General features: G+C 41.1%; 1 protein-coding gene and 1 pseudogene across 2 annotated transcripts in view; both read right to left on the bottom strand.

Moving 5' to 3' along the window:
* Positions 1-3,390, bottom strand: part of MAP2K4 (mitogen-activated protein kinase kinase 4) — a 132,221-nt gene extending 128,831 nt beyond the window's left edge. For both annotated transcript variants that reach the window (XM_012777517.3, XM_012777524.3), the window contains exon 1: positions 3,199-3,390. In XM_012777517.3, coding sequence (XP_012632971.2) covers positions 3,199-3,313 — 115 coding nt within the window. In that variant the 5' untranslated portion in view covers positions 3,314-3,390. The remainder of the gene's footprint in view (positions 1-3,198) is intronic.
* A 9,526-nt stretch (positions 3,391-12,916) lies between these two features.
* On the bottom strand, positions 12,917-26,433 carry LOC105878276 (ferritin light chain pseudogene; annotated as a pseudogene).
* Positions 26,434-26,827: the final 394 nt, after the last annotated feature.

The raw sequence follows: 26,827 nt of genomic DNA, 5'->3' as shown, positions 1-26,827 counted from the left end.
AATGAGTAGAGCAAATTTATAGCTAGATTTCTATTTCATATCATTCACATTATAATTCAGTTGAGACTCCTAAGATCCAGAAAAGACAGAAGATTTGGAGTATGAAGTAGAAAAAAGTCTCACCTAGGATATCCTGAAGGATTTGCTCAATTAATGAAAAATGGTTAAATCAACAATAGTTAGAAAGAAGGGTAGAAACCAGTAATAATGAAGATTTAAAAAACTGTGTGGTAGGTCATGAGGGATTATGGACTTATTTACTAATAATGAATGAGAACATAACAATATTGTTGCTACTAACAATGATGGCTAACATGTACTGCATTCCTTACTATACCGGTCCCATGTTTACATGAATTCTTCAAGTACCTGTGAAGTAAGTATAATTCCTACTTTCCAACTGAGAAACTGAGGCTTAGAGAAGTACCTTGCCCAAGGTCACAAAAAGCATACATAAGTCCTAGAGAGAAGGGATTCAAACTCAGAACTGCAGAACTCTGCCTCTTATGATATGATAAAAATGGTTCTCAACTTGGACCACTCTTGGGCCATGAATGTCAAGCCATGAAAAAGTATACAAGGTTATCCAGTGCCCAACATAGTGCTTATCAAACAGGAGGATGTCCAATGACTGTTGGATGAAACATATTCCTTATGTCCCACAACTGAATTCTGGTGTTTGAAAGAACACGGTCATCAACAACTTCCAGAAAGGCAGTTTTCTGGGTGGCAAGTAGAACCGGATTGAGGGTAGGGAGTGGCAGTATACCAAACATGTAAGGATCACTCTGTGAAGTCTCATCTAAAGCCAAAAAAGGTACTTGGTAGGGGAAGTATGGTATGCAAGGTTTGACTCTAACTTAAACAAAAAGAGAGATCTTAAATCACTGCTTAAGCTCAAAATTATAACTTGGATAGTGCTAGACAACATCTTGAGAATTTCAAGTGCTTCTCTCCATTCTGAGTAATCAAAAGAGGTTCAAGAACAAGATCCAATGAACACATTCCTGAATCAATCAAGGCTAGACACAATACTGATAAAAAAAATTCAGCAATAATTCAAAGAAAGGTCTTAGATCCTTCTTCTCCCTTTTAAAATGGGTTCTGCTTATTAGAAAGTTTAGTTTACTGGGTATCAAAATAATAGGAGTCAGGGGAGAACGGAGAGCATCAGGATAGTTTCTAACCAAACAACTTACATTGCATTCTTAGAACACTCTAAGCTCTTCCCTGCTTTGGAAACTTCACACACATTGTTCCCTGCCTAGAACCCTTTTCCAGTAGAAGAGGGTCAGCTTTTCAGACAAGCCTTCTCTGAACATCTTATCAAACAGACTGCCCCTCCCCCTATTATCTTCTCTCACAAAACCCAGCCTGCCACCTTCATCACTTTTCTCAATTAGAAATTCTTCTTATTTACCTGCATAGTCTTTCCTCCCCCATCCTCACAGAAGGGTAAACTCCATCACAAATAAGACAGTTCAATTTACTCTTCTCTATAAATTCAGCACTAGAGTACTGTGCCTGGCATGTGGCAGATGCGCAATTATTTTTTGAACCAAAAAAGTAAATAAATTTATACAGCTTTCCAAACCGTCAGCCTTACCATTCCCATCCCCCCACAAAAAAAAAAACCTTGAGTTATTTTTATAAACTTTATAAGCCACCCACTCTGGACAAGTTATATAATCCTAAATTGTCATTTTGCTGTTCATTTCCCCCTACCACCAACTAGACTATAAAGCTGTACAATCAGGAAAACAATCCTTTACTTCATCTGTATGTGTTGTGCGGGCATCCAATAACTAATTCAATTTAAATTAATTATCTTAGGGCTGACACAGAGAGTGTCCTCTGAGCTCTGACATCCTCCAGTCTATGTATCTATTACTGTTTTTTATGTAGATTAAACTTATCTCATGTGGAGGGAAGGAAGGTTGTAATGATTAACAAAATCCAGTCTCTGCTTCCTGAATCACAGCATGCACTCCTAAACATGAACTATTCGATAATCTGTTCAACTTAATACAAGGTGCCTTTTAGGAAGAGTTTAATCAAAAAGTAACCATGGTCACAGTGACTACCAAATGTATCCCGACCAATTCTGCTAATAATTCAACATAAGCAGTTTGCTAACGTTGTCAAGAGATTTCTGAGATTCCCTGTTTCAAAAATAGCAGTACTACTCAAAATTCCCCCAGTAAATTTAAGGAAACGGTCCCTAACGGGCTTGGGCCTGGTATTTTCACGACACCCCCTGTCAAAAGCCATACAGAGCTAATAAGTAACTCCCAGTGGGGAAAGCCGTTAATTAAGAGAGCTGCCTCAGATGTCCAGACATCACAGTATCACTTTGACCCCTGCCTTCCTATTTCCTGTATCTCTCCATTTAGACAGAATTCAATCGTCGTCTTCTATCTTTTTTTTTTTTTTTTTCCTTTTTCTTCCCCCACCCCCACCGCTCCCCGCGCTCGCTACGCTCACACAGACAACTCCGGTCTGGAAGAGAAAGCCCAGGCCAATGGCTGTCTGCCTACCTTACAGGTGGCACGGGCCTGAGCAACCGCCCGCCCCTTCCAGAGCACAGAGCCCTGCACGAGTCTGAAAACGTAGGTTCCCAGAGCACTCTGGCGCCTGGGGCTCAGCTCGGGGGTCCGGCCCGCGCGGCGTCCCGGCGAGAACCAAGATGGCCCTGCGCGGGGCCCGCTGCGGCTGCAGGGAGCCGCGATGGGGCCGCGGGCCGGGGGCGCCGGGGCCGGGGCGGCCGGCTCCCCCTACCTGAGGCGGCGGGACCGGCGGCGAGGCCCGGCGCTGCCGCCTGCGCCGCCGCAGCCCCCGGCCGGCGCGTTCCCGGAAACGGAGGCCGGGCGGCGCCAGGTAAGCGGCGACCGCGGCGGGGGCGGCCGCGGGGGCGGTCCCGGACCAGGTGGGCCCGGCGGGCGCCCGGCAGGGCCGAGGGGCCGAGCGCAGGCAGAGGCCGCGGCCCGGGCCTGTGCAGGCCGGAGCCCGAATCCAGGCCGGGCCGGAGGCGGCGCGCGGCCGGGCGGGAAGCCGGGAAGGAAGGAGAGAGGGAGACGCCGGCGGCCCCAGCGGCTTCCTCAGCCGGGTCCGGGGGCGTCCGCGGCGGCCGGGGCAGGCCGCGACGACGCCGGCGGCCGAGCGAGAGGACCGGGGTCTTGGCGCGGCCGCGTTTCTTACCCTGCATGCTGCTGACGGCCGGGTGGCCCGGCGCCGGGGACCCCACGGGGCCCGGGGTGCCGCTGCCGCTGCCGCCCCCGGAGCCGCCGCCGCCGCTCGGGCTCGGAGCCGCCATTGTTGGGAGTGAGGAGCCGAGCGGCGCCGCGGCGGCTGCAATGCAGCAAGCTCAGCCTCTCGCACGGCCGAGGGGCGCGGCTTGTGCCCGCCCTGGCCCCGCCCCGACACGCCCCGGCCCCGCCCCGGGCCCGCCTCCGGCCACGCCCCCGAGCCTGACCCGGAGCCCGCCCCGGACGCTGAGCGCAGAACCGCCCGGGTGCGCGACCTGAAAGGCGGACGGGAACCCCGCACCAGGGCTGCAGGTCCGCGGAGCCTAAAGGGGCTTGCAGCATCAGCAGTGTGTGTGCATTTGGGGGAAAAGAGGGCACACAGCTTTCATCATTTCCACGGAGGTACGTGAGTGACCCCAAAAGTTTTAGAATCCCTTTTTGGAATCTCAGAACCCAAAATCAGAAAAGTAAGCTGAAAGAGATCCCAGAGATCATGCTTCCTGTCCCCGTCTCTGACACATCGCTTCCAGAGGGGAGTTAGCTATACCTTTGGATACAGTTTGGGGCTCCTATTAAACCTTGCCTAATACCCCCAGCCCTCTACACCTCCCTGCGGGGAGGGGGAGTCCTAAAGGGGTGCCACCCAAAGTGCTGTTCATGGACCCATCCCAAAACTACTAAAGTAGTGTCTACATTTTAATATCTCCAGGTAATTCATATGGACACTAAATTTGAGAAGCATATCTTAAGCACCCAACTCTCCCTGGCCTCCCAAAACTATCTACATCACCATTTTCCCTACACACACACTGGATTCCTTCCCCCAAATTCTCTATATCTTATATAAGACCAGCCATAGTCATTATTATAAGTTACATAAAATGATAACCCTAAAAAACAATGCCAGGTTTCTTTCAGTGCTTTGCACAGAGACTTTTATTTTAGGAAGAGATCGACTAAAAGCATAGTCCTCTATGAGGCTAGATGTTTGTGGGCCAACTGCAATGTACTTGGAATGCTAAAACATGAGTTTCTAGACAGTCTTGCTGCCTGTAATAGAATGATCAGCTATCCTACATCTCAAAGAATCTAAGCCATGGAGTTGGACGTTTTCTGCCCTTTAGAAGCATTGCACAAGCTATACTCTGACGGCCTTCTCAAAACTCCTTCTACCCAGATCTTATCTGATGCTGGACTTTCCTCATAGCATGTTGCAAATATGTCCTAGGTCAAATTAGCCCTGCCTTCTTGCTCCAAAACCAACCTCATCCATCACCTTGATGGCTTAGTTTCTAACAGTGACCAGTCGTAAAAGTCAAGTGGGAGGCAATACAGGCAAATTGAAGGTGAGTGTAGGAGGTATCCTGAAGTGGAGAGGCTTCCAGAACTCTCCTCTGAGGGCCTAGCTGAGTGATATCTCCAGGTCATTATAAATATTGCCAAATCCTCTCCCTGCTCTTGTTGGTCCTGGAGCATCCTAAATGTGATGTTGTTGAAGGTGAAATCTTATCAGACCCAGAAAGGTAAAGTTCCTATCCAAGTTGTTCAGCTGAATACAGAGTAAATATTCTATCTACATCTTCTGCATACCGCTGTTGGGATGGGAAGAGATACAACAAATGACAAAGAAAAGGAGAAGCCATAGTGGCTCCTTAATATTCTCTCCTTTTAAGGTGCAGGTTGGACGGTGGCTTTCCTTACATTAGGGTTTATATTTTAATGCCTGGAGGAATATCAAACATAAAATGAAATATTTCTTTCAAAACATCAACACAACTTGCCAACAATTAGAAAAGACGGATGCAGAAAAATAGGGGAACTTTCCCACCTCAATAAAATAGTTTTATATTTTCTTTGGCTTGGCCACTTTGGCATACAGGAAAAAGGCTTCCTGTATGTTGGCTGTAGTTGGCTGGCAAATGTCCCAAATGTAGTATCTGGTCATCACCACGCTCTCCATACAAGATGAACAGGTACCAAACAGTTCTATTGGAGCAATTTTCTGACACTTCATTCCAGTACCTGCCAGCAGGGTTCTCAAACATTTTCAGTTATCTAAGTGTCATTATTGTATGTGCCTCATTTCTGATTCCCACTTCCTTGGGAACTGGAATTGTACCAAGAAATGGCTTAAAAGACTTTTAGTCTCCCCACCCCCATTCTTTGATGTGACAATTGATATATTCATAGTCTTATGTAAAGGGCTACAAGCCCCCTTTTCTAATCAAACATATTCTTAATAGAAATGGAATATATATATATATGTATATATATATATATTCCTTTAATAGAAATTCTGGAAGCGATACTAGAATTAGGAAACTACTAGCAAATTAATACATATATATCCAACTTTAACTTTGTTTTCTACTTGTTGTTATTGTTGAGACTGGGTCTCACCCAGGCAGCTCACTGCCATTTCAAACTCCTGAGCTCAAGTGATCCTCCTGCCTTAGTCTTCTGAGTAGCTGGAAATACAGGCACGTGCCACTGCACCTGGCTAATTTCTTTTTCTTTCTTTCTTTCTTTCTTTCCTTCCTTCCTTCCTTCCTTCCTTCCTTTCTTTTATTTTCATTTTTTTTTTTTAGACAGAGTCTCACTATGTTGCCTGGACTAGAGTGCCATGGCATCAGCCTGGCTCACAGCAACCTCAAACTCCTGGGCTCAAGCAATCCTCTGCCTCAGCCTCCCCAGTAGCTGGGACTAAGGGTGTGCGCCACCACGCCCAGCTAATTTTTTCTATTTTTAGTAGAGACGGAGTCTCACTCTTGCTCAGACTGGTCATACTTTTCTTATATATTTGTGTTTTATGGTTTTTTTATGGACTGAATTTGCCCCCCCACCAAAACTCATATATTGTAGTCATAACTCCCAGTATCTCAGAATGTGACTGCATTTGCAGATAGAGTCTTTAAAGAAGTAATTAAAGTAAAACAACGTTGTATGGGTGGCCCTCTATCCAATATGGCTGGTGTCCTTATAAAGAGATTAGGATATTATACAAGCAAACACAGGGGAAGGGCCACATGAAGACACAAAGAGAAGATCATCATCTGCAAGCCAAGGAGAGAGGCCGCAAAAGAAGCTAACCCTGCCCACCCCTTAGACTTCCAGCCTCCATAACATAAGCTCACACATAGCTTAATCAGCTCTCGCAATTCAAGGTCCTTTCTTGTGTCTGCCCATATGCAGACCTAATTAGTGGCTCTCGTCCCTGGTTCTTACCCGCTAGCTTATAGTACCAACAGCAATGCAAGTATGTATCAGTTTTAACACAAACCCAGAATTAGGTATTATTAGACAAAAACTTGATTAAAACCTAATTAGTTATATATTGCTCTTTTAATTCAACTTCCCTTAAATAAATTACTGTTGTTTAAGCAACCCAGTCTGTGGTACTTTACTATGGAATCCCTAGCAATCTAATACAGAGTTCAAAAAAAAATGAATAGTTTAAAAGAAGTTTGTCCTTTTTATTATAGTAATAATAATGGTAGCTAGCATAATCATCAGGGAGAGGGAAAGGCAATTAAGCGATCCTTAAGGAAATCCCCAGATGGGCCTGAAACTCCTGGCTCAGCCGGGTAATGATTTTTCCTTCCCACTAGCATGGATAAGAATAACAGATTAAGATCATTGCTAAGAGCAAGGTATGGCAAGATCAAAGTGCCCTATCCTGAAGGAGACTACAGAGAAAGAGTAACATCTGTGTGTCACCTGCTTAGAGAGCCTTTGGTGAGAAATCCAGCTCCCTTGTTCCTTTTGATACATATTTCAATGGTTAGATTAGGAATACATTTTTCGTTTCATATTCCAAATAAAGAAAAAGTTATTTACAACTGGTTACTTCACCTTAAGACCCCAATTCCAGCCTCTGAGAAAGTAATAAGAAGGGTCAGACACCTCTATTTGGCTGGAACACTTACCAGATATTCCCTGGCCTTAGCAGTTGGCTTTGAGCAAAACTCATCTTCTGTCCACTCTCAAATTGCCAAGGGCTCAGGACCAGGCCATCTAATGACTGATGTTGCCTCTTCAGGGCAAAGGGCTGCAAGCTGTGTAGATTTCTGGATATTGTTTGAACATTGCATTTAATTGGAAATATAGGGCATGTGAAAAACTGTGACCCATTCATGCCACTAAAGAACCAAAGTTTCATCTGGTTCAGATAAAAGAAGGTATTACTAATTTTGACTATTAATAATCATGCAGTGTATAAAGATTTATAGGCAAATGCTCATCACAACATTATTTATAGAGTAAAAGAATGGAAATATCTTACTCTAAGTCACTAACACCAAGTAATATTGATAGTATTAACTATGGTCTGACCAGATATAAACATTCCACAAAAATATGATTCTATTCTGCCAGAACTACACCCACAACCTGTCCTCATATTTTGTATTCTGTTGCTCTAACCTCACTTTAAAAAAGTAACTAAAATATAAAAAGAACTGTGGGAGCTCCTGCAGGAACAGGGGGCTTGGAGATTAACTGGGAAGGGGAAAAGAGAATTTTCTGGAGTAATGATCATGTTTCATACCTTGACTGGGGTTTGGGTTGCACAAGTGTAAGCACTTACCAAAACACAGCAAATGTACACTTATGATTTGTATATTTCATTGTATGTAAATTTTACATCAAAAGAAAAAAATGTAAACAAATATCAAATTCTACCCAATGATGTGAATGCAGAAGTATTAAGGGGATGTGTACTGATATCTACAAGTTACTTTGAAAAATGGGTGAATGGAAGGATAGAGGGATGGAAATATGGATAAATATGTGCTAAAACAAGCATAATAAAATGTTAATAGTTAAATCTTGGTGGTAGATAGGCTGATGTTAACTATAATTTTTTCTACTGTATATCTGAATTTTTCATAATAAAATATTATGGAAAATAAAAAGCATGACAAATCTAAAAAAAATCACACAAAAATTAAACATATTGCAAATTATATTGTTCCCTAGAACAAAATAACAAACCAAGCAATATAACTTCTAACAACTAAGTATAAATTTGTCCAACTAATTTAATCTAATTGGGTAGGTTCTGATAAAAATCAGGACTTACTGAAACGTTTCACCCAAATGAAGGGAATCACTAGGGTATACCCACAAAAAGTCCTCACGTGCAAGGGCATGTGTCAACTGTGGTCTTAGGGGAGGGCATTGTGGATTTTGTTTTGTCTTGTTTTGTTTTTGAGATTAGGTAACAATATCTGGTGTGAATTTAATAACAGGTTTTGTTTTCTTTTGGTTTTTTTCTAACAGTTTTATTGAGCTATAATTCACCTACCATATAATTCACCTACCTATAGTGTACAAGTCAGTGGCTTTTTGGATATTCGTAGAGATAGGCAAGCATCACAACAATCAAATCTAGGACACTTTCAACATGCACAAAGAAACTGTACCCTTTGCAGTCCTCCGTTGGCCCCTAACTCTCCTTGCCCTCATTTCTAAGCAACCACTAAACTACTTTCTGTCTCCATAGATTTGCCTATTCTGAACATTTTGTGTAAATGAAATCATATAATATGTGGCCTTTTGTATCTGACTTCTTTTACTTACTACAATGTTTTTAAGGTTCATCTGTGTTGTATCATGTATCAGCACTTTGTTTCTTTTTATGGCTGGATAATATTACACTTTTGTGTGGATACACCACATCTAGTTTATCCATTTGCCCATTTATAGACATTCTGGGTTTTTTCCTTTTTTGGCTATTATGAATAATGCTGCAATGAACATTTGCGTACAGGTTTTTTCTGTGGACATATGTTTTCAATTCTCTCATGTACATACCTACGAGTGTCATTGATGAGTCTCATGGTAGCTCTATGTTTAACCATTCGAGGAATTACTATACTCTTTTTCAAAGTAGCTGCATCATTTTACATTTCCACCAGCAGAGTATGAGGATTCCAGTTTCTCCATATTCTCATTGAAACTTACTAGCTTTTTGATTATAGCCACCATAGTGAACATCGTTATGTTTTGAGGCATTTCATCTACAATATCCACAGAATTGGACATTGGTAAACATTGTATTTTTTATAAGCTAAAAATGACAGGTATGTTCATTTCACAAACTCTTGTGGCCATGTATCAATCAGTCACCTCTCATCCAGTCAGAACACATCACATTCCACCAATCAGAGCTCAAGAAAGCTTTTGCTCTTTTCCAAGTTGACATATACAATGTTGTTGGCTTACCCTAACTATTAATATCAGATATCAGAAACTAAACTCTGTTAGTACTTGATGAAGCACTTTATCAGCAATATAGATTAACTGAAAAATTATTGCTGGACACATAGGAAATTCTCTATTTGGAATGTGAAAAGAATTGAATTACCTGACATTTGGAATTATTAGCAAAATAAAGTTATACACAGCACAAAAATGTTAATGAGCAGGAGAGGATGTCACAAGAACAAAAAAATCTGAATGAGGATTTTATAAAGTGAAGATTCTTAGGAAAAATGTAACCTACATTAGTCAGATGTTGAGAGCCTTGTGAACTCTAATGAAAACTGTACCCCATTTATATCCCAGGAAAGCTTTATTTTTTTGTTTGTAATACATTAATGGCAAAAAAACCTTTTCATTATTTTAATATCTAAAGGGTACAAAAACCAATAATTAACATCTACAATACAACATAAAAATGAATAAAAGATAAATATAAATGTCTTATGAACCTATGATTCCACATCTCATGCATAATTACAGCATTACACATTAAAACAATAATGATATATATTTTACTTATAAAATTAACAAACATAAAAATGTTTAGTCACGTATTTTTTTTATGTTGACCTTTCTAGCATATGAAGATACCTCAGATACAAGCTCCCAGTAGTTCAAAGAAAGATTATCTTTAACTAAACTCAGCTCATTCATCCAAATTCATTCTCTCCCTGACACTGTTTTGCTTCTTAGTTAAAAACTGGCAGACTGCCCCCTATAGCTCAAAAACATAGGTGCATTCTAACACCAATTTAGAGTTGTAAGATTTTCACATGGTAACTACACCAAAATTTGTTATAAATAAAAATAAGATTTCATAAAATATGAATTTTCCACTTCCTATCTCCTTTGCTCACCCTTTCTTTCTCATAGATCATCTCCACCTTCTTATTCTTTGTAGTTACATATTAATTACATTCCTCTCTTTGTGCTTAAAAAAAAACTCTTATCTGCTTCACTCTCTGAATCATGACTTCTCAACCTCTGCACTATTAACATTTTTGAACTAAATAATCTGTCATGGGGGGCTGTGCAGTCTCGTGCACTGTAGGATGTTTAGCAGCAACCTTGGCTTCCACTCAGTAAATGCCAGGAGCGCCAACACCCCCATTCCCAGTCATGACAATCAAAAATGTCTTCAGACACCACCAGATGTCCCATGGGGGCGAGATGGCAAACTTGCCAACCACTGATCCCTAATATAGATTTGAGATATATTTTCTTAATTTGTTTTGTTGATTAACTGAAATTTTATCAATTTGCTTCTTTAATTCAAGAGTATCAAATTGAGCATGTTGTCATTATCTATAAAACCTAAATGAAGTTACTTTTTACTTTTTATATGACCCACAATTACTTCTTTCTATCACAATTTATAGGGGAAAAAGGATTTTCCATTGATTTTAGACTTTATTTAGTCTAAAATAAAACTGTACTTGCTGATTATAAATTTCTTATGGAAAAATAAGTCAAAATAATCAAAAAAATGTGAAAGAAGAAAAATAAGAGGATCTAGTTCTGCCAGGTATTAAAATATTTTTAATCTACAATGACTAAAACTGTGTAGAACTGGCACATGGATAGACAGAGTGACAAAACTAATTAGGGAGAACAGAAATAGGCTCACATACTTATGAGAATATGGTATAATTAAAGGTGAGATCTCAATTCAAAGGTAGACATCTGCTAAAAAAAAAACAAAACTTGAATCTATACCTCGAACTTTAAATCTGGATGAGTTCTAGAAGGATCAAAAATGTTAGTGTTAAAGAAAAAATAAGAAACCATTAAAATATAAGATGAGCCCACGATTTCTAAGGATGACACAATGTCAATAGAGAAAAAATTTTAAAAACCATGATAAGCAAAGTCAAAAGACAAGCAACTAACTGAAAAAAATAATGTTTCAATGTGTAACACAGATAAAGGGTTGATTTCACTGATAAAGATTTCCTACAAATCAACATGAAAAAGAGCAGCAACCTAATACAAAATTGGACCAAGGTTATCAACAAACATCACAGAAAAGGAATATAAATGTCTCTTAAAAATGCAAAGATGCTCAACTTCACTAGAAATAAAAGAAATGCAAATTAAAACCACCCTGAGACACAATTTTTCAATTATCCAACAGGCAAATTCCAATAACACAATATGTTCATGACAGGCTGGATAACTGACATTTTTGTGCAATGCACTGAGAATGCATATTGGTGCAGCTCAATGGAGTGCAGTTTAGCAATGGCTATCAAAATTACAAATGTGTGGCCGGGTGCGATGGCTCACGCCTGTAATCCTAGCACTCTGGGAGGCCGAGGAGGGTGGATTGCTCAAGGTCAGGAGTTTGAAACCAGCCTGAGCAAGAGTGAGACCCTGTCTCTACTATAAATAGAAAGAAATTAATTGGCCAAGAAATATATATAGAAAAAAATAGCCGGGCATGGTGGCGCATGCCTGTAGTCCCAGGTACTCAGGAGGTTGAGGGAGAAGGATTGATTGAGCCCAGGAGTTTGAGGTTGCTGTGAGCTAGGCTGACGCCATGGCACTCACTCTAGCCTGGGCAACAAAGTGAGACTCTGTCTCAAAAAAAGCAAAACAAAAAACCCCCAAAATTACAAATGTGTATATCCTTTAACCCACAAATTATACATCTAAAATTTTATTCCTGCATATATTCTTACAGGTTTACAAAATGACATGTGTACAAGGTTATTGAGTAGAACATTTTTGTGGCAAAATGTTAGAATCAACCTAAATGTCTTTTAGTAGGAGAACAACTAAATAAATATGGTGGGAATACCATGCAGCTTTAAAAAGAGGAAACTCTTTGTGTAGTGATATGTAATGATTGCCAACATATGTTGTTAGAATTTTTAAAAGCCAGATGAAGAACACTGGTTAGTATGCTAATGTTTGTATAGAGGGGAAACAGATATTTAATAATACCTATTTGTTTCAAATCTATTTGGAAGGCTACCCAAAACATTACAAATGTTGGTTGTCTCAAAGGAGAGGCACTGGGTGACTGGTGGACAGGGCTGAGAGGAAGACTACATTGTATACTCCTTGGTAGCTCCTGAGTTGTAAATATGATAAATGTAACACCTAATGAAAAATCAATGAATTACTATGTAATTAGTCAGGAATGATGGCTGTCCCTTCTTTTGTTGTTGCAATGAACATTCCTATAAAACAGTTACAAAATATTTGTTATCATATATTTATAGTCTTTTAAGCAGTTTCATTAAAAATATGATTCAGAAACACAATTTTTTTTTTTCTGCTGCAAAAAGCTTTATTTCCATTTGGTCGAAGGCTTGGGAGAGGACCCCAGGGTGGTTACAAAGCTGCCGAGTGGCTGGAGGGACAGGCTCAGGCAGAAGCCCTGATACTTTGAGAGGGGCTCCTCAGTGGTCACTGGGCTTGGCGGCCTTGAGAGTGAGCCTTTCGAAGACTTGGTCGCCCAGCCCAGCCTGGGGGCCGGCCAGCCTGCGGAGGTTGGTCAGGTGGTCGCCCATCTTCTTGATGAGTTTCACTTCCTCATCTAGGAAGTGATTCTCCAGGAAGTCACAGGGATGGGGGTCTGTGCGGGTACAACCCAGGGCATGAAGATCCAGAAGAGCCTGGTTCGGGCTCTTCTCCAGGGCCACGGGGGCTTCCATTGCGTCCTGGGTGGGACCCCACTCATCTTCTCTCGTCCTGGAAGAGAGTGCGCCCGCCTCGCTGGTTTTTGCATCTTCAAGAGATGCTCTGCGCCCTCGCGCTTGTCATCAGCCAATTCGCGGGAAAAGTGGCCCATGCCTTCCAGAGCCACATCGTCGCGATCGAAATAGTAGCCCAGAGAGAGGTAGGTGTGGGAGGCCTGCAGATGCAAATTGACCGGGCGGTTGACTGCTGCCTCCACCTCCGGGGAATAAATAATTCTGATGACGAATCTGGGAGCTCATGGTTGCATAAGTAACACGCTAACCACCAAAAAAAGGTTGTTAGCTGGCTCCAGCAGCAGGAGATGGCAAGAGATCTTCTTTTGGTCCGGAGATCGCAAGTGGAGAGGCAATCAGAGAGCCAGTCGGAGGCTGGAAGAAAGGGAGCCCTCGGGTCTGTTCCGTCCAAACACCGTTGAAGCAAGAGACAGAGCCACAAGACCACCCAGCCCACTGTGCCAGAAACACAAATGTTTTGAAGGCTTTGTTTTAGAAAAAGATATGTCTTTTCTTTATAAACCTATTTAACTTATACAAAATTTTTCCTTTTTTCTCTTAAGGCACCAGAAAATAAATATACTTACTGAGTTTCCATTCTCAGCTCAGATTCAACTAGAATAGCAAAGAATTACAAGATATACATGTAAAAAAAAATCCTGTAAGAATTCATTCGGTAAACATTTATTACTATATTAATATAGTAAAATTTATCGATAGTGCTTTTTTACTTAAAACTCTTCATTAGGTCTCTTTAAGCCTGAGAATAAAGCCCTGTGAAACTGTCCTCCTCATTTCTATTCTAATATAGTCTCAACAGACACCATGCCAGAGCTTTCATTTTGGTCTATTGTGCCCTATTTGTCCGCACATCTGAAACACATGTGCAGTCAAAAAAAAAAAAGTGATGTTCCTTTAGTGATTTCTAAACTACCTTGTCCTCATATTACATAGAAAAGCCATATTTTAGCTATTTTTTCATACGATCTCGCAAGTCTGTGTGTTGGAAATCTAGGAATATATATATAGATAGTTTGGTGTTGTTCTGTGGTTTTCGAGAAGCAAAGTTAAGGTTTATAAGGTTTGTTAAGGTTGGTTGTATCTTTTCCCTCTCAGCCAGGCAGGAGCAAGGAGCAAGGAGGCATGATATTAAAAGACCAGGAATGTACAACACAGAGATAGGTGGAATCTGATCACCGAGCGCCAGAGGACCCTGTTTTCTAGAGGTCTGAGTGATATGATTTGGAATAAAAGGAACATGGCTGCACTGAATGAATGCAAGACTGTCCTTCCGGAACCCCGAGTGGAGCAGGGTTCTGGGAGCAGCCCTGTAGGATACACAGGCTCACAGAGAAAGTTGTCTCCACTGATTCATCCATCTCTCTCCCTCTCTCTCTCTCTCTCTCTCTCTCTCTCTCTCTCTCTCTCCCTCTCTCTCTTTGAGACAGAGTCTCACTTTGTTGCCCAGGCTAGAGTGAGTGCCGTGGCATAAGCCTAGCTCACAGCAACCTCAAACTCCTGGGCTCAAGCAATCCTGCTGCCTCAGCCTCCCCAATAGCTGGGACTACAGGCATGCGCCACCATGCCCGGCTAATTTTTTCTATATATACTAGTTGGCCAATTAATTTCTTTCTGTTTATATTAGAGATGAGGTCTCGCTCTTGCTCAGGCTGGTTTCGAACTCCTGACCTCCAGCAATACCGCCTGCCCGCCTCCCAAGTGCTAGGATTACAGGCGTGAGCCACCGCGTCCGGCCTGATTCATGTCTCTTTGAATGTATCTGTTTCCAGCATGTGAACGAAATCCAAAATAATTCAGTGGAGTCTTCGACAAAAAAAGCCCAGATCCCTTTTTACTAGCGAGTATAACCTTGAAAACTTGTCACCTTCTCCCAGACAGGGCTTGATAGTGGAGCTCCTTCTTCCCTTCATTTCCGCCAGTGAACACAGGCTGAGACTTAGGTAGCTCCTCTGCTCCTGTGTGCTCACGTGTCAGGAATTTCCCAGGGCAGACACAGTGTTAAATACTGAGCTCCCGATTTTGGACCACTGGGATTTAAATTTTGGTTCTGGGAATATAGTTACAGTATATCTGGGCTAAATTCTTGTATGCTGACCTTGGCCTATTCCTTAGTATTTCTCTCCTGGGTTCCCTAAATAATGGGGATCTTGGGGAACAGCTGTTCCTAGATGCCTAGAATCTGTTGGAGGCAACAGACTGATAAGCAAGCAGGGAGTGAAGTGTGCGATAAAGGATTTGGCAAGGGCAGCCCCTGCCCAATCTGCAGTAACCAGCTTTGCCTCTTCCCCTGAGTACCTCTGACCCTGTGGCCAGCAAAGCCTTTAGGCATCCCCAGTAGGCTCTAAAACCCATAATCCAGAGGTGAGCATCATGAACCTCTCAACCCCTCTGCCTTCTATAGAATATTACTGAGCAATCCTGCTCAATAGCCTTCAGGGACCAGGTGGTTAAGGTACTGTAAATATGTAAAGAGACCTGATGTAATGGGATGGTCAAAGCTGGGCATGGTAGCACATGCCTGTAGTCCTAGCTACTCAGGAGGCTGGGGTTGTAGCATCTCATCCCTTGAGCCCAGGAGTCTGGAAGCCAGCCTGGGCAAGATAGTGAGACCTTCATCTCTCTTAAAAAAAAAAAAAAAGGACTGGTCAGACTACTTATAGCCAACTGCATACACCACAAAAGGCATTCCAATTCAAAGTAAGAAATTTTAAAATTGCTCTTGCCAAACACAATGCATACTACCAGTTTCCAACTCCTGGTCTGGAGGGTCTGCATGAGCATCAGAGAAGAGAACTGATCTTGGATAGAATTCTGTAAGCTTTAATGAATACATTCTTTGCTTAATTCTTGGTGACCAGTTTCTTCCAAGATGGAGTTTATGTTTTGTGCCTTTGGCTACATACTGCTTCTTCTATGTATGTCCTTGGGCAACCCGAAGCTCTCTGCTCAAGACTTTCTAAAACAGACCACTGCTGCTAATCAACTTTCTTTATTTCTGTTCTCCTGACAGCACCACATAATAAATAGGCTACATTTTAGAAAATAATTGAAAAAAACAGAAAAACAAAAAACAAAACAAAGAAAACCCCCTGGTGTCTGGTTAATCCCAATCATTTTCTCTCTGTGTATTCACCAATGTTCAGACCCTTTGTGCTAATTAGCAGTGACAGATGAGTCACCAGTCTTGCTGTTTCTCCAGGGGAAGAAAAAGCTTGCTTCTCTTATTGATCTGGGAGACCTTCAGGAGCCACCACATGCTCTTGGAAGCTTCTGTCAGAGGGAGGAAAATTCAATCTGAAAAAAACAGTGCAGACAGAATTTCAAGGTGGGCAGACGTCCAATCATCTCCAGAAGCAGGCAACAGGGACAGATGGGGCTTCCCACTGCTCAGTGCTGATGGGATTTTCAGGAGTCCTGGTCATCAAGGTGAGGTGGATGTCACAGACCCAGCAAAGACGAAGTCTGACTGTCCAAAGTTAGCAGGGCCATCAATCCTGCAAGGGATCAGACTCCTCAACTGAAGGAGGCCTGTTGGGGCACTATAGAGCGACCACACAAAGATAAGAAGTCAGTTAACAAGAAGTTAAGATGAGACATTTATGGGGACCAGTTGAAGAGAATTCTAGGTGATAAAAAGTTTAAGGGGACATAAGACCTCTTACCCAACCCCTCTAAGATTGTTACATGAATAGAATTCCCTAAGCTTTTCTCTTGAGACAGAGTTTCACTCTGTCACCTGGGCTAGAGTGCTGTGGGGTTATCATAGCTTGCTGCAACCTCAAATTCCTAGGCTAAAGCAATCCTCCTGCCTTAGCCACCTGAATAGCTGGGACTACAGATGGGCATCATAATACCGTGCTAATTTTTCTATTTTTAGTAGAGACAGGGTCTTGTTCTTGCTTAGGCTGGTCTGGAACTTCTGAGCTCAAGAGATCTGCCTGCCTCAGCCTCCCAGAGTTCTAGTATTGCAGGCATCAGCCACCATGCCCCACCTGGCCAAATTCCCTGAGCTTTAAAGGGTCCTTGGTCAGTTAATGAGATAAAGAATCACCCACAGAGTTCAGAAGCATTCTAAATATGCAGCTGAAGGCTAGGGCTGTTTTTCTGGCAGGAACTGGAGCCTAATAGGATGATTGAAATAGAGTCTTGGTAGAGAAGCATCTGGGGCTGAAGCCCTGACACCTTTCTTGGTGGGAAAGGCCAGGATCTTTTTTTTTTTTTTTTGTAACCTCCTACATACTCAGGATAGAATCTTTTTTTTTTTTTGAGACAGAGTCTCACTTTGTTGCCTGGGCTAGAGTGAGTGCCATGGCGTCAGCCTAGCTCACAGCAACCTCAAACTCCTGGGCTCAAGCGATCCTCCTGCCTCAGCCTCCCGAGTAGCTGGGACTACAGGCATGTGCCACCATGCGCGGCTAATTTTTTCTATATATTTTTACTTGGCCTATTAATTTCTTTCTATTTTTAGTAGAGATGGGGTCTGGCTCTTGCTCAGGCTGGTTTCGAACTCCTGACCTTGAACGATCTTCCTGCCTCAGCCTCCCAGAGTGCTAGAATTACAGATGTGAGCCACTGTGCGCAGCCTAGAATCTTGATATTTTACAGGAACAGAGATTGAGCTCAGAGGCACAGGCAGGACACTATAAAGAAAGAAAAATAAAAGACTGGCCTGTCACAGAAAACTGCATTAATGGTAGCTAGGTATCTCCTATGAGGTCACATTCACAGTTTTCCTTTGGGTTTTAATCTTGATGTAAAATATGATATTAATATTTGTTACACTATTACAGAATGTGTCACAATTTACATAACTAAATTCATTTAGTTGAGACTTTTATCATATTTCTGATCATTACAAATCTTTTTTTTTTCTTCTGGGATATCCAGATAGCCTGCTGAAACACTGTGGCAAAAGCAATATGGTAAAAACAATGTTCATGCTCAGTTACAATAATTTTTTATTACCATTCTCTCTAGGAATCTTTTATCGTAAAACAGATGGTATATAAAAATGATGATAGCAATACCAGCTACATTTTACTATGTGACAGGCACCATTGTAAGTATTTTACACATCTTATGTCATTTAATTCTCTTAACAATCCTAAGAAGTAGGTATTATTATCTCATATTGATGAGAGAAGTGAGAACATAAAGATGGTTTAGCTGTTACACTACTATAATACATTATTATAGTATGCTATTATACTAAAGAGATTTCTATACTTAGATTTTTCTGGATAAATGTCAGCCCAAAAAGCTTGTTTGGTTTCAGCTCCTCCCAAAGGAGTCTGGATTGCAAGTCAACTGCATTACCTCTGCGCTGTGTTATCATTACTGTCCGTGTAAGTTTTGGCAATTGACTACATCTGTTTGTCTCTTGAAGTGTGAGTTGACAGATGATTATTTATAACCATGGATTGTAATGGCTCCTTAGATCCATGACAAAAGCATCAGTTTGGAAGATTGTTTAATCATATTTCTAGGCCCCACCTCTCAGATAATCTGATTTAGGGCAAAAGGCAATATAATGTGGGTTTAACATGCCCCCCATATGAGTCTGATGTGCAGCCAAGTTCAAGAAGCACTGATCTAGAGCAGGGGGCTCTACACTTTTTTGATCAAGCGCTCTTTACCAATAAAAATATTTTTAGGCTAGGCAGCGACTATTTCTATAAGTATTTATTTACAAATGATACATGTGTATTATTTTGACCACATGTTGCATTTTATAAAACATATGCCAAACAGAAAGTTAAAAAAGACTGAGGTATGGAAAAATAATATTTTTAAATTTCTTTCTTTCTTTTTTTTTTTTTTTCTTTTGAGACAGAGTCTCGCTTTGTTGTCCAGGCTAGAGTGAGTGCCGTGGCATCAGCCTAGCTCACAGCAACCTCAAACTCCTGGGCTCAAGTGATCCTTCTGCCTCAGCCTCCCGAGTAGCTGGGACTACAGGCATGTGCCACCATGCCCGGCTAATTTTTTTTTATATATATATATATCAGTTGGCCAATTAATTTCTTTCTATTTATAGTAGAGACGGGGTCTTGCTCTTGCTCAGGCTGGTTTTGAACTCCTGACCTTGAGCAATCCGCCCGCCTCGGCCTCCCAAGAGCTAGGATTACAGGCGTGAGCCACCGCGCCCGGCCCTCTTTCTTTCTTTCTTTCTTTCTTTCTTTCTTTCTTTCTTTCTTTCTTTCTTTCTTTCTTTCTTTCTTTCTTTCTTTCTTTCTTTCTTTCTTTTTCTTTCTTTCTTTCTTTCTTTCTTTCTTTCTTTCTTTCTTTCTTTCTTTCTTTCTTTCTTTCTCTCTCTCTCTTTCTCTCTCTCTCTCTCTCTCTCTCTCTCTCTCTCTCTCTCTCCCTCCCTCCCTCCCTCCCTCCCTCCCTCCCTCCCTCCCTCCCTCCCTCCCTCCCTCTCTCTCTCTCTCTCTCTCTCTCTCTCTCTCTCTCTCTCTCTCTCTCTTTCTTTCTTTCTTTCTTTCTTTCTTTCTTTCTTTCTTTCTTTCTTTCTTTCTTTCTTTCTGTCTCACTCTGTTGCCCTGGCTAGAGTGCCATGACGTCAGCCTAGCTTACAGCAACCTAGACTCCGGGGTTCAAGCGATCCTTCTGCCTCAGCCTCCCTAGTAGCTGAGACTATAGGTATGCGCCAGTATGCTAGGCTAATTATTTCTGGTATTTTTAGTAGAGACAGGGTCTCACTCTTGCTCAGGCTGGTCTGGAACTCCTGAGCTTAAATGATCTGCCTGCCTTGGCCTCCCATACTTAGTTTTAGTGATTGTCAAAAGTGAAGAAAGAAACCTCCCAAAACCTCCAAAAGGATTAACTACATCATTGACAGCACATACTAAATAATGATATTCGTTTTTCAATACCATTTGCTAATTAAGCAAAACTTTTTGATGAAATGTGGCTACTAATTTCCATAATTCCTGATGTGAATCTGTAGCTCTTGCAAACTAATTGGAAAATACATTTCATTTTTTTTTATTTCCTGGGATTTATCTTTTCTTTTTTTTTTTATTTCGGCATATTATGGGAGTACAGATTTTAAGGTTTCAATAAATGCCCTCCCTCCCCCCACAAGTCTGAGTTTCCAGCATGACCATCCCCCAGATGGTGCACATCTCACTCATTATGTATGTATATACCCGCCCCCCTCCCCCCTTCCGCCTGCCCAATACCCTATTACTAAAGTACCTATGTGTCCACTTAGGTGCTACTCAGTTAATACCAGTTTGCTGGTGAATATATCTGGTGCTTGTTTTTCCATTCTTGGAATACTTCACTTAGTAGTATGGGTTCCAGCTCTAACCAGGAAAATATAAGATGTGCTATATCACCATTGTTTCTTAGAGCTGAATAGTACTCCATGGTATACATATACCACATTTTATTAATCCATTCTTGGATTGATGGGCACTTGGGCTGTTTCCACAGCCTTGTAATTATGAATTGTGCTGCTATAAACATTCGAGTGCAGGTGTCTTTTTTGTAGAGTGTCATTGGATCATTTGGGTAGATGCCCAGCAATGGGACTGCTGGATCAAATGGTAGATTCACTTGTATGGCTTTAAGGTATCTCCATATTGCTTTCCACAGAGGTTGAACTAGTTTGCAGTCCCACCAGCAGTGTAGGAGTGTTCTCTCTCTCTGCAACCACGCCAGCATTTATTGTTCGGAGATTTTTTGATAAAGGCCATTCTCACTGGGGTTAAGTGATACCTCATTGTGGTTTCGATTTGCATTTCCCTGATGATTAGAGATGATGAGCATTTTTTCATATGTTTGTTGGCCATTCTTCTGTCTTCTTTAGAAAAGTTTCTGTTCAAGTCCTTTGCCCACTTTTCAATAGGGTTATTTGATTTTTTCTTGCTGATTTTCGTGAGTTCTAAGTATATTCTAGTTATCAGCCCTTTATCGGATACGTAGGATGCAAAAATTTTCTCCCATTCTGTAGGCTGTCTGTTTACTTTCATGACTATTTCTTTGGCTGTGCAGAAGCTTTTTAGTTTCATCATGTCCCATTTATTTATTTTTGTTGCTGCTGTGATTGCCTTTGGGGACTTCTTCATAAACTCTTTGCCCAGGCCGATGTCTAGGAGAGTGTTTCCAACATTTTCCTCTAGAATTCTAATAGTTTCATACCTTAGGTTTAAGTCTGCTATCCAGCGTGTGTTGATTTTTGTGAGAGGTGAAAGGTGTGGATCCTGCTTTAGCCTTCTACAAGTGGCTATCCAGTTTTCCCAGCACCATTTATTGAAAAGGGATTCTTTTCCCCAGTGTATGTTTTTGTGAAAATACATTTCATTTTAATAATTTTTAACCAATGGGCTTACAACGAAAAGCACTAAAATTTTATGTATTAGTTTTCATTAATCAGGACCTTAAAAGAGATTACCAAACATTTCTCTTTAGATTTAATGAAGTTTCATAAAGCACAGGATAGAATATTATATAACTTTAAACTTGGTTGAAAGAATTTTCCTCACATTCTGAAAAGTATATATATATAATATCTGTGTATACATAATCTGTATATATATAAAATCTGTATATATATACATATCACATATAAATGCATATATAATTATAGTATATAACATATAGGGACAAATATATACACACATATATATGGATACATATATATTTACATTTAGTATATATATACTAGTGTAAATACACATACGTAAACATACATGTATAGTTGAGGTGACTATGCATTAATGACAGTAGATATAAATGGACATTTCTAGTAGACTTCTTAATATTTGAAATTATTTTTCTTGACTTTGGTCAGATCTGATTAGGTTGGCATTGTCACTACTTCCCAAAGTATCTGAAAAAGGGCTCAAGTTAGAAGCATAGTTCTGCCATTTTCTTGTTGATGACTTGTGTCTGCATTAATTGTTACTGTTATCTTTAAACTGAAATTACTTTGCAGGAAACTTAAAACTATATGTCCATTCTGAGAAGGTTAGTTTAGTCAAAACTAGTTAAAAAGGTATGAACTTTAGGACTCAAGCCAGGTTTATGGTGCCCTGTGTCACCTGTAGTCACTATAGGAAGTTATTTCTCAGCCCCACCTGCATCTTCTTGAACATCTTAAAGATCTCATTTGGGACATTTCACATAAGGTAAGTGACACATTGTTAGGACTTCTCCTAACTAGAAAAGAGGTTACCATCTTGTTTAATTCTCTGTTCTCTAAACAGCCCTTAAAAGACAATTCAGTTTCCTTCTGCCATGAGTTAAATCACTCCTTGCTCTGTTGAAGTCAACAAGATACAAACTACCTCTTGATGGCAGAGGGAGACTGCTGGGGCTGGTTTCTGTTCTATCTTCCTTCCCTGTGTGGTCCATGTGATCAGCCATTTACATACAGCTTACAGTCAAAGCCTCCACTATACCTAAGTTCCTTTCACCTTGAGTCAATCTGAATCTCTCCCTGATTCAACATGTTTTTTCAAATTTCTGTTCCTAGGTTTCAGAGGATTTTTGGTGAAATAACTGATCCGGCTCACAACAATCTCATGCAATTTAACTTCATTCTTTTTTTTTTTTTTTCGAGACAGAGTCTCGCTTTATTGCCCAGGCTAGGGTGAGTGCCGTGGCATCAGCCTAGCTCACAGCAACCTCAAACTTCTGGGCTCAAGCGATCCTGCTACCTCAGCCTCCCAAGTAGCTGGGACTACAGGCATGCACCACCATGCTTGGCTAATTTTTTCTATATATATTAGTTGGCCAATTAATTTCTTTCTATTTATATAGCAGAGATGGGGTCTCGCTCTTGTTCAGGCTGGTTTCGAACTCCTCACTTCGAGCTATCCGCCCGCCAAGGCCTCCCAGAGTGCTAGGATTACAGGCATGAGCCACTGCGCCTGGCCTAACTTCATTCTTATATTAATTTCAAATTCTCATGGTAGATCTCCCATAATAGTTCTCTCAAACCTTATACAATCTTTGAAAGCTTGTCCTGTCTGCCCTACTTTATCCTGGAGTAATTGCAGCAGAGAGAGGAGAGAACATGGGATATGGAGTCAGAAAAAGCAGAATTTAAATTCAGGGTCAGCAACTGAATATCTCAGCAGCTTTGAGTTAGGCACTTACCCACCCTGGACCTCAGTTTTCTTATCTCTGCAATGGGAACAAAGATACTTGCTGTGTCTGGCTATCATGAGTGTTGAACTATTTCTTTTTCCTAATTTAAAAGGTGAGTATCTTTTAGTTTGTGAAAAACAGACTTGGTCCTGCAGTTTTATTTAGTTTCCTCCCTCCCACCTGTCCTCATTTCTTTCTTCTTTTTTACCCCATAATGTTCTTTTGCTTTATGGTTTTTGCTTTTTTTACTCTTTGAGCAACTCAGAATCTTTATTTTAAAATCTCTTTTCATTTGCTCTATTATCTCTGATTTTTTTGTAACTAGTGACTATAACATGATGGATTTTTTTTTTTTTTTTTTTTTTTGAGACAGAGTCTCGCTTTGTTGCCCAGGCTAGAATGAGTGCCATGGCATCAGCCTAGCTCACAGCAACCTCAAACTCCTGGGCTCAAGCGATCCTTCTGTCTCAGCCTCCCAAGTGGCTGGGACTACAGGCATGCGCCACCATGCCCGGCTAATTTTTTCTATATATATTATTTGGCCAATTAATTTCTTTCTATTTATAGTAGAGACGGGGTCTCACTCTTGCTCAGGCTGGTTTCGAACTCCTGACCTCGAGCAATCCACCCGCCTCGGCCTCCCAGAGAGCTAGGATTACAGGCGTGAGCCACCGCGCCCGGCCACATGATGGATTTTTTAAAAAATGTATTATTTTTATTTTTAATTGACCAATAATAATTGTATATATTTATGGGGTACAATGTGATGTTTTGGTATATGTATACATTGTAAAAGATTAAATCAAACTAATTAGTATACTAATCACCTTACCTACTTATCTTTTTTTGTGATGAGAATATTTAAAATCTACTCTTTCAGCAATTTTGAAATATACAATACGTTATTAATTATGGTTACCATGCTGTACGGTAGAGCTCTAAAAATTATTCTTCCTGTCTAACTGAAACTTTGTATGCATTGATCAACATCTCCTATTTCCCATCTCCTGTATATGAAGGATTGTTTTGATTTTGGTGTGGCTTATAATTTTTTACTTTAAGCTCCTCTTCAGTGGAGATTGTTTTCTGTGGGTGTCCCACACGGACTAGGTTGCATGAGTACCCAAGAGCCTTGTTATTCCAATATCAACCTGTCTTCTACTCAAGGACATTTTTCAATAGTTGTCCTTTCCTCCTCCCCTGCAATACATACATTTCCTCCCTACTGGATCATTCCAATCAGCAAATAAACATGCTGTAATATATATCCTAATTTGCCCCATTTTGCTATTTCCCTTTATAGCAAAACTTCTTGAATGCCTTGTCTATATTTGCTGCCCTAATTCTTCTCTTCCTGTTCTCTATTGAACTTGTTCCATTCTAGCTTTCTCTTACTCCCAGCCACTCTTTGTCAAGGTCACCAGTGATCCCCTGCTGCTAAAACCAATAGTCAATTCTCAATGCTCATCTTACATTTGATCACTGGCATTTGATCTAGCGAATTACTCCCTCCTTTTGTGAATACTATGCACTTGGCTTCCAGGATACCACTCTCTCTTTGTTTTTCTTCTGCCTCAATGGCTCCTTAGTCTCTTTCTCCTTTGATAGATATTCCTTATTTCCCTTACCCTACATGGCATGGCCCATGTAGGGCTCTGTCCTCATAATCTCTTCTCTTTGTTGTCACTCATTGTTTCCAGGTGTAAACATTTTTTATTTTCTCTGCATGAAAGCTCCTACAGGGAGCTTAACTTCAGATCTGGGTACAAGGTTGTTTTATCTGATAATCCTTCCCTGTCCATCGTATATAAGTTACACGCCACCTCTAACACTACCTATCCTCCTTATCCTGATTTAATTTTCTTCACAACACTTATAATTACCGGTAACTAATTGTGCATTTAGTTATTATTGTCCAGTGCCCCTAACAAAATATAAGTCTTGTGAGGGCTGATGCCTTGTTCAGTTCACTGTTGTTTACCTAGCCGTTGGAATAGTGTTGGGCATATCATCTGATAAATATTTACCGAATGAGTGAGTGAATAAGTAAATAGAAATATTATGACACCTTTCCATTATTTCCTAAGCTGAGGTGGATGTTTCCCTATTTTTTTTTTTTTTTTTTTTTTTTGAGACAGAGTCTCACATTGTTGTCCAGGCTAGAGTGAGTGCCGTGGCGTCAGCCTAGCTCACAGCAACCTCAAACTCCTGGGCTCAAGCGATCCTCCTGCCTCAGCCTCCCGAGTAGCTGGGACTACAGGCATGCGCCACCATGCCCGGCTAATTTTTTATATATATATCAGTTGGCCAATTAATTTCTTTCTATTTATAGTAGAGACGGGGTCTCGCTCTTGCTCAGGCTGGTTTTGAACTCCTGACCTTGAGCAATCCGCCCGCCTCGGCCTCCCAAGAGCTAGGATTACAGGCGTGAGCCACAGCGCCCGGCTGTTTCCCTATTTTTAAAATGTATTTTGGTTGTTCAATCTGTTCTGAAAGAAGGAAATTTTATGTCTCTAAGTTGACTGTTTACAAAGAAATTGTTACACTGCCAAATGTCACTTTCATATTAGGAACCATCTCCCAGTATTGGAGTTCTCAATCTGAGGTTTGTGGGTTCCAAGAATGGCCTTCAATACTCTGTGAGCTCCTTGAATTTGAGTACAAAATGCCATGTATAGATGTGTATAGGCATCTTCCTTGGGAAAAGTTTATAGCTTCCACCAGATGCACAAAGGAGTCAAAACCCCTTCCATCAGATCCACAACGGGGTCAAAACCTAATTAGTTAAAAGTTTTGAATTACTTTTCTCTTCCTTGGATGTTGAGCATTTCAAAGCTAACACGTTGAAGATAAAACTCATCATCTTACTCTCCGGAACACCTTATATCGTGGCTTTCTTAGGGGCAAAGCACATTGGTGTTGGCAGTAACACCCAATGAAGGTGTCCCTCTAAACATTCCTGGTAGGTTGTTGGCTATACTCTCCTGGGGAACTCATAAGCAACATTGGCGTACAGGTCAACGTTGGAAACTTTCACTTAGTTTAGGCTGAAACAGTAGTTTCACTCACTGGGGCTTGTTCAGCCCCTGGGACCTACAGAACATGTCGAATTCCTTTTCCACTGGTCAGTTTTTCAGTTATATGAAGCCATCATGTCCCCCTTCTTCCAGCTTTGTTTTTCCAGAGGAGGTGGATGACTTCGATTGTTGTAAACACGGGACACGGAGGGACAGGACTCTTCACCACAGTGACAACTCCTTTTTTGAATACTCTGCTGTTTTCCAGCTGCCCAGGATTGAACTCCCAAACTTGGACACGATACTTTTATCAATTGCGACTTAGTATCTCAAGATGACTGCCGTGGCCGAGCACAGGATGGTCTGGAAGTGGGAACCACTGGAAGCTCGGGAACTTGTGGGCAGGATGTGGCTCTCATCTGGGTTAGAAGTGACGTGGGACCGCTCTGAGGTAGAGCGGGTGGGAATGGCGAGAGCGGGA

The sequence above is a fragment of the Microcebus murinus genome, chromosome 18, assembly GCF_040939455.1.
Source record: "Microcebus murinus isolate Inina chromosome 18, M.murinus_Inina_mat1.0, whole genome shotgun sequence".
Classification (NCBI taxonomy): Eukaryota; Metazoa; Chordata; class Mammalia; order Primates; family Cheirogaleidae; genus Microcebus; species Microcebus murinus.
The sequence above is the reverse complement of the archived record's forward strand: the minus strand, read 5'-3'. Positions and strand labels throughout refer to the sequence as shown.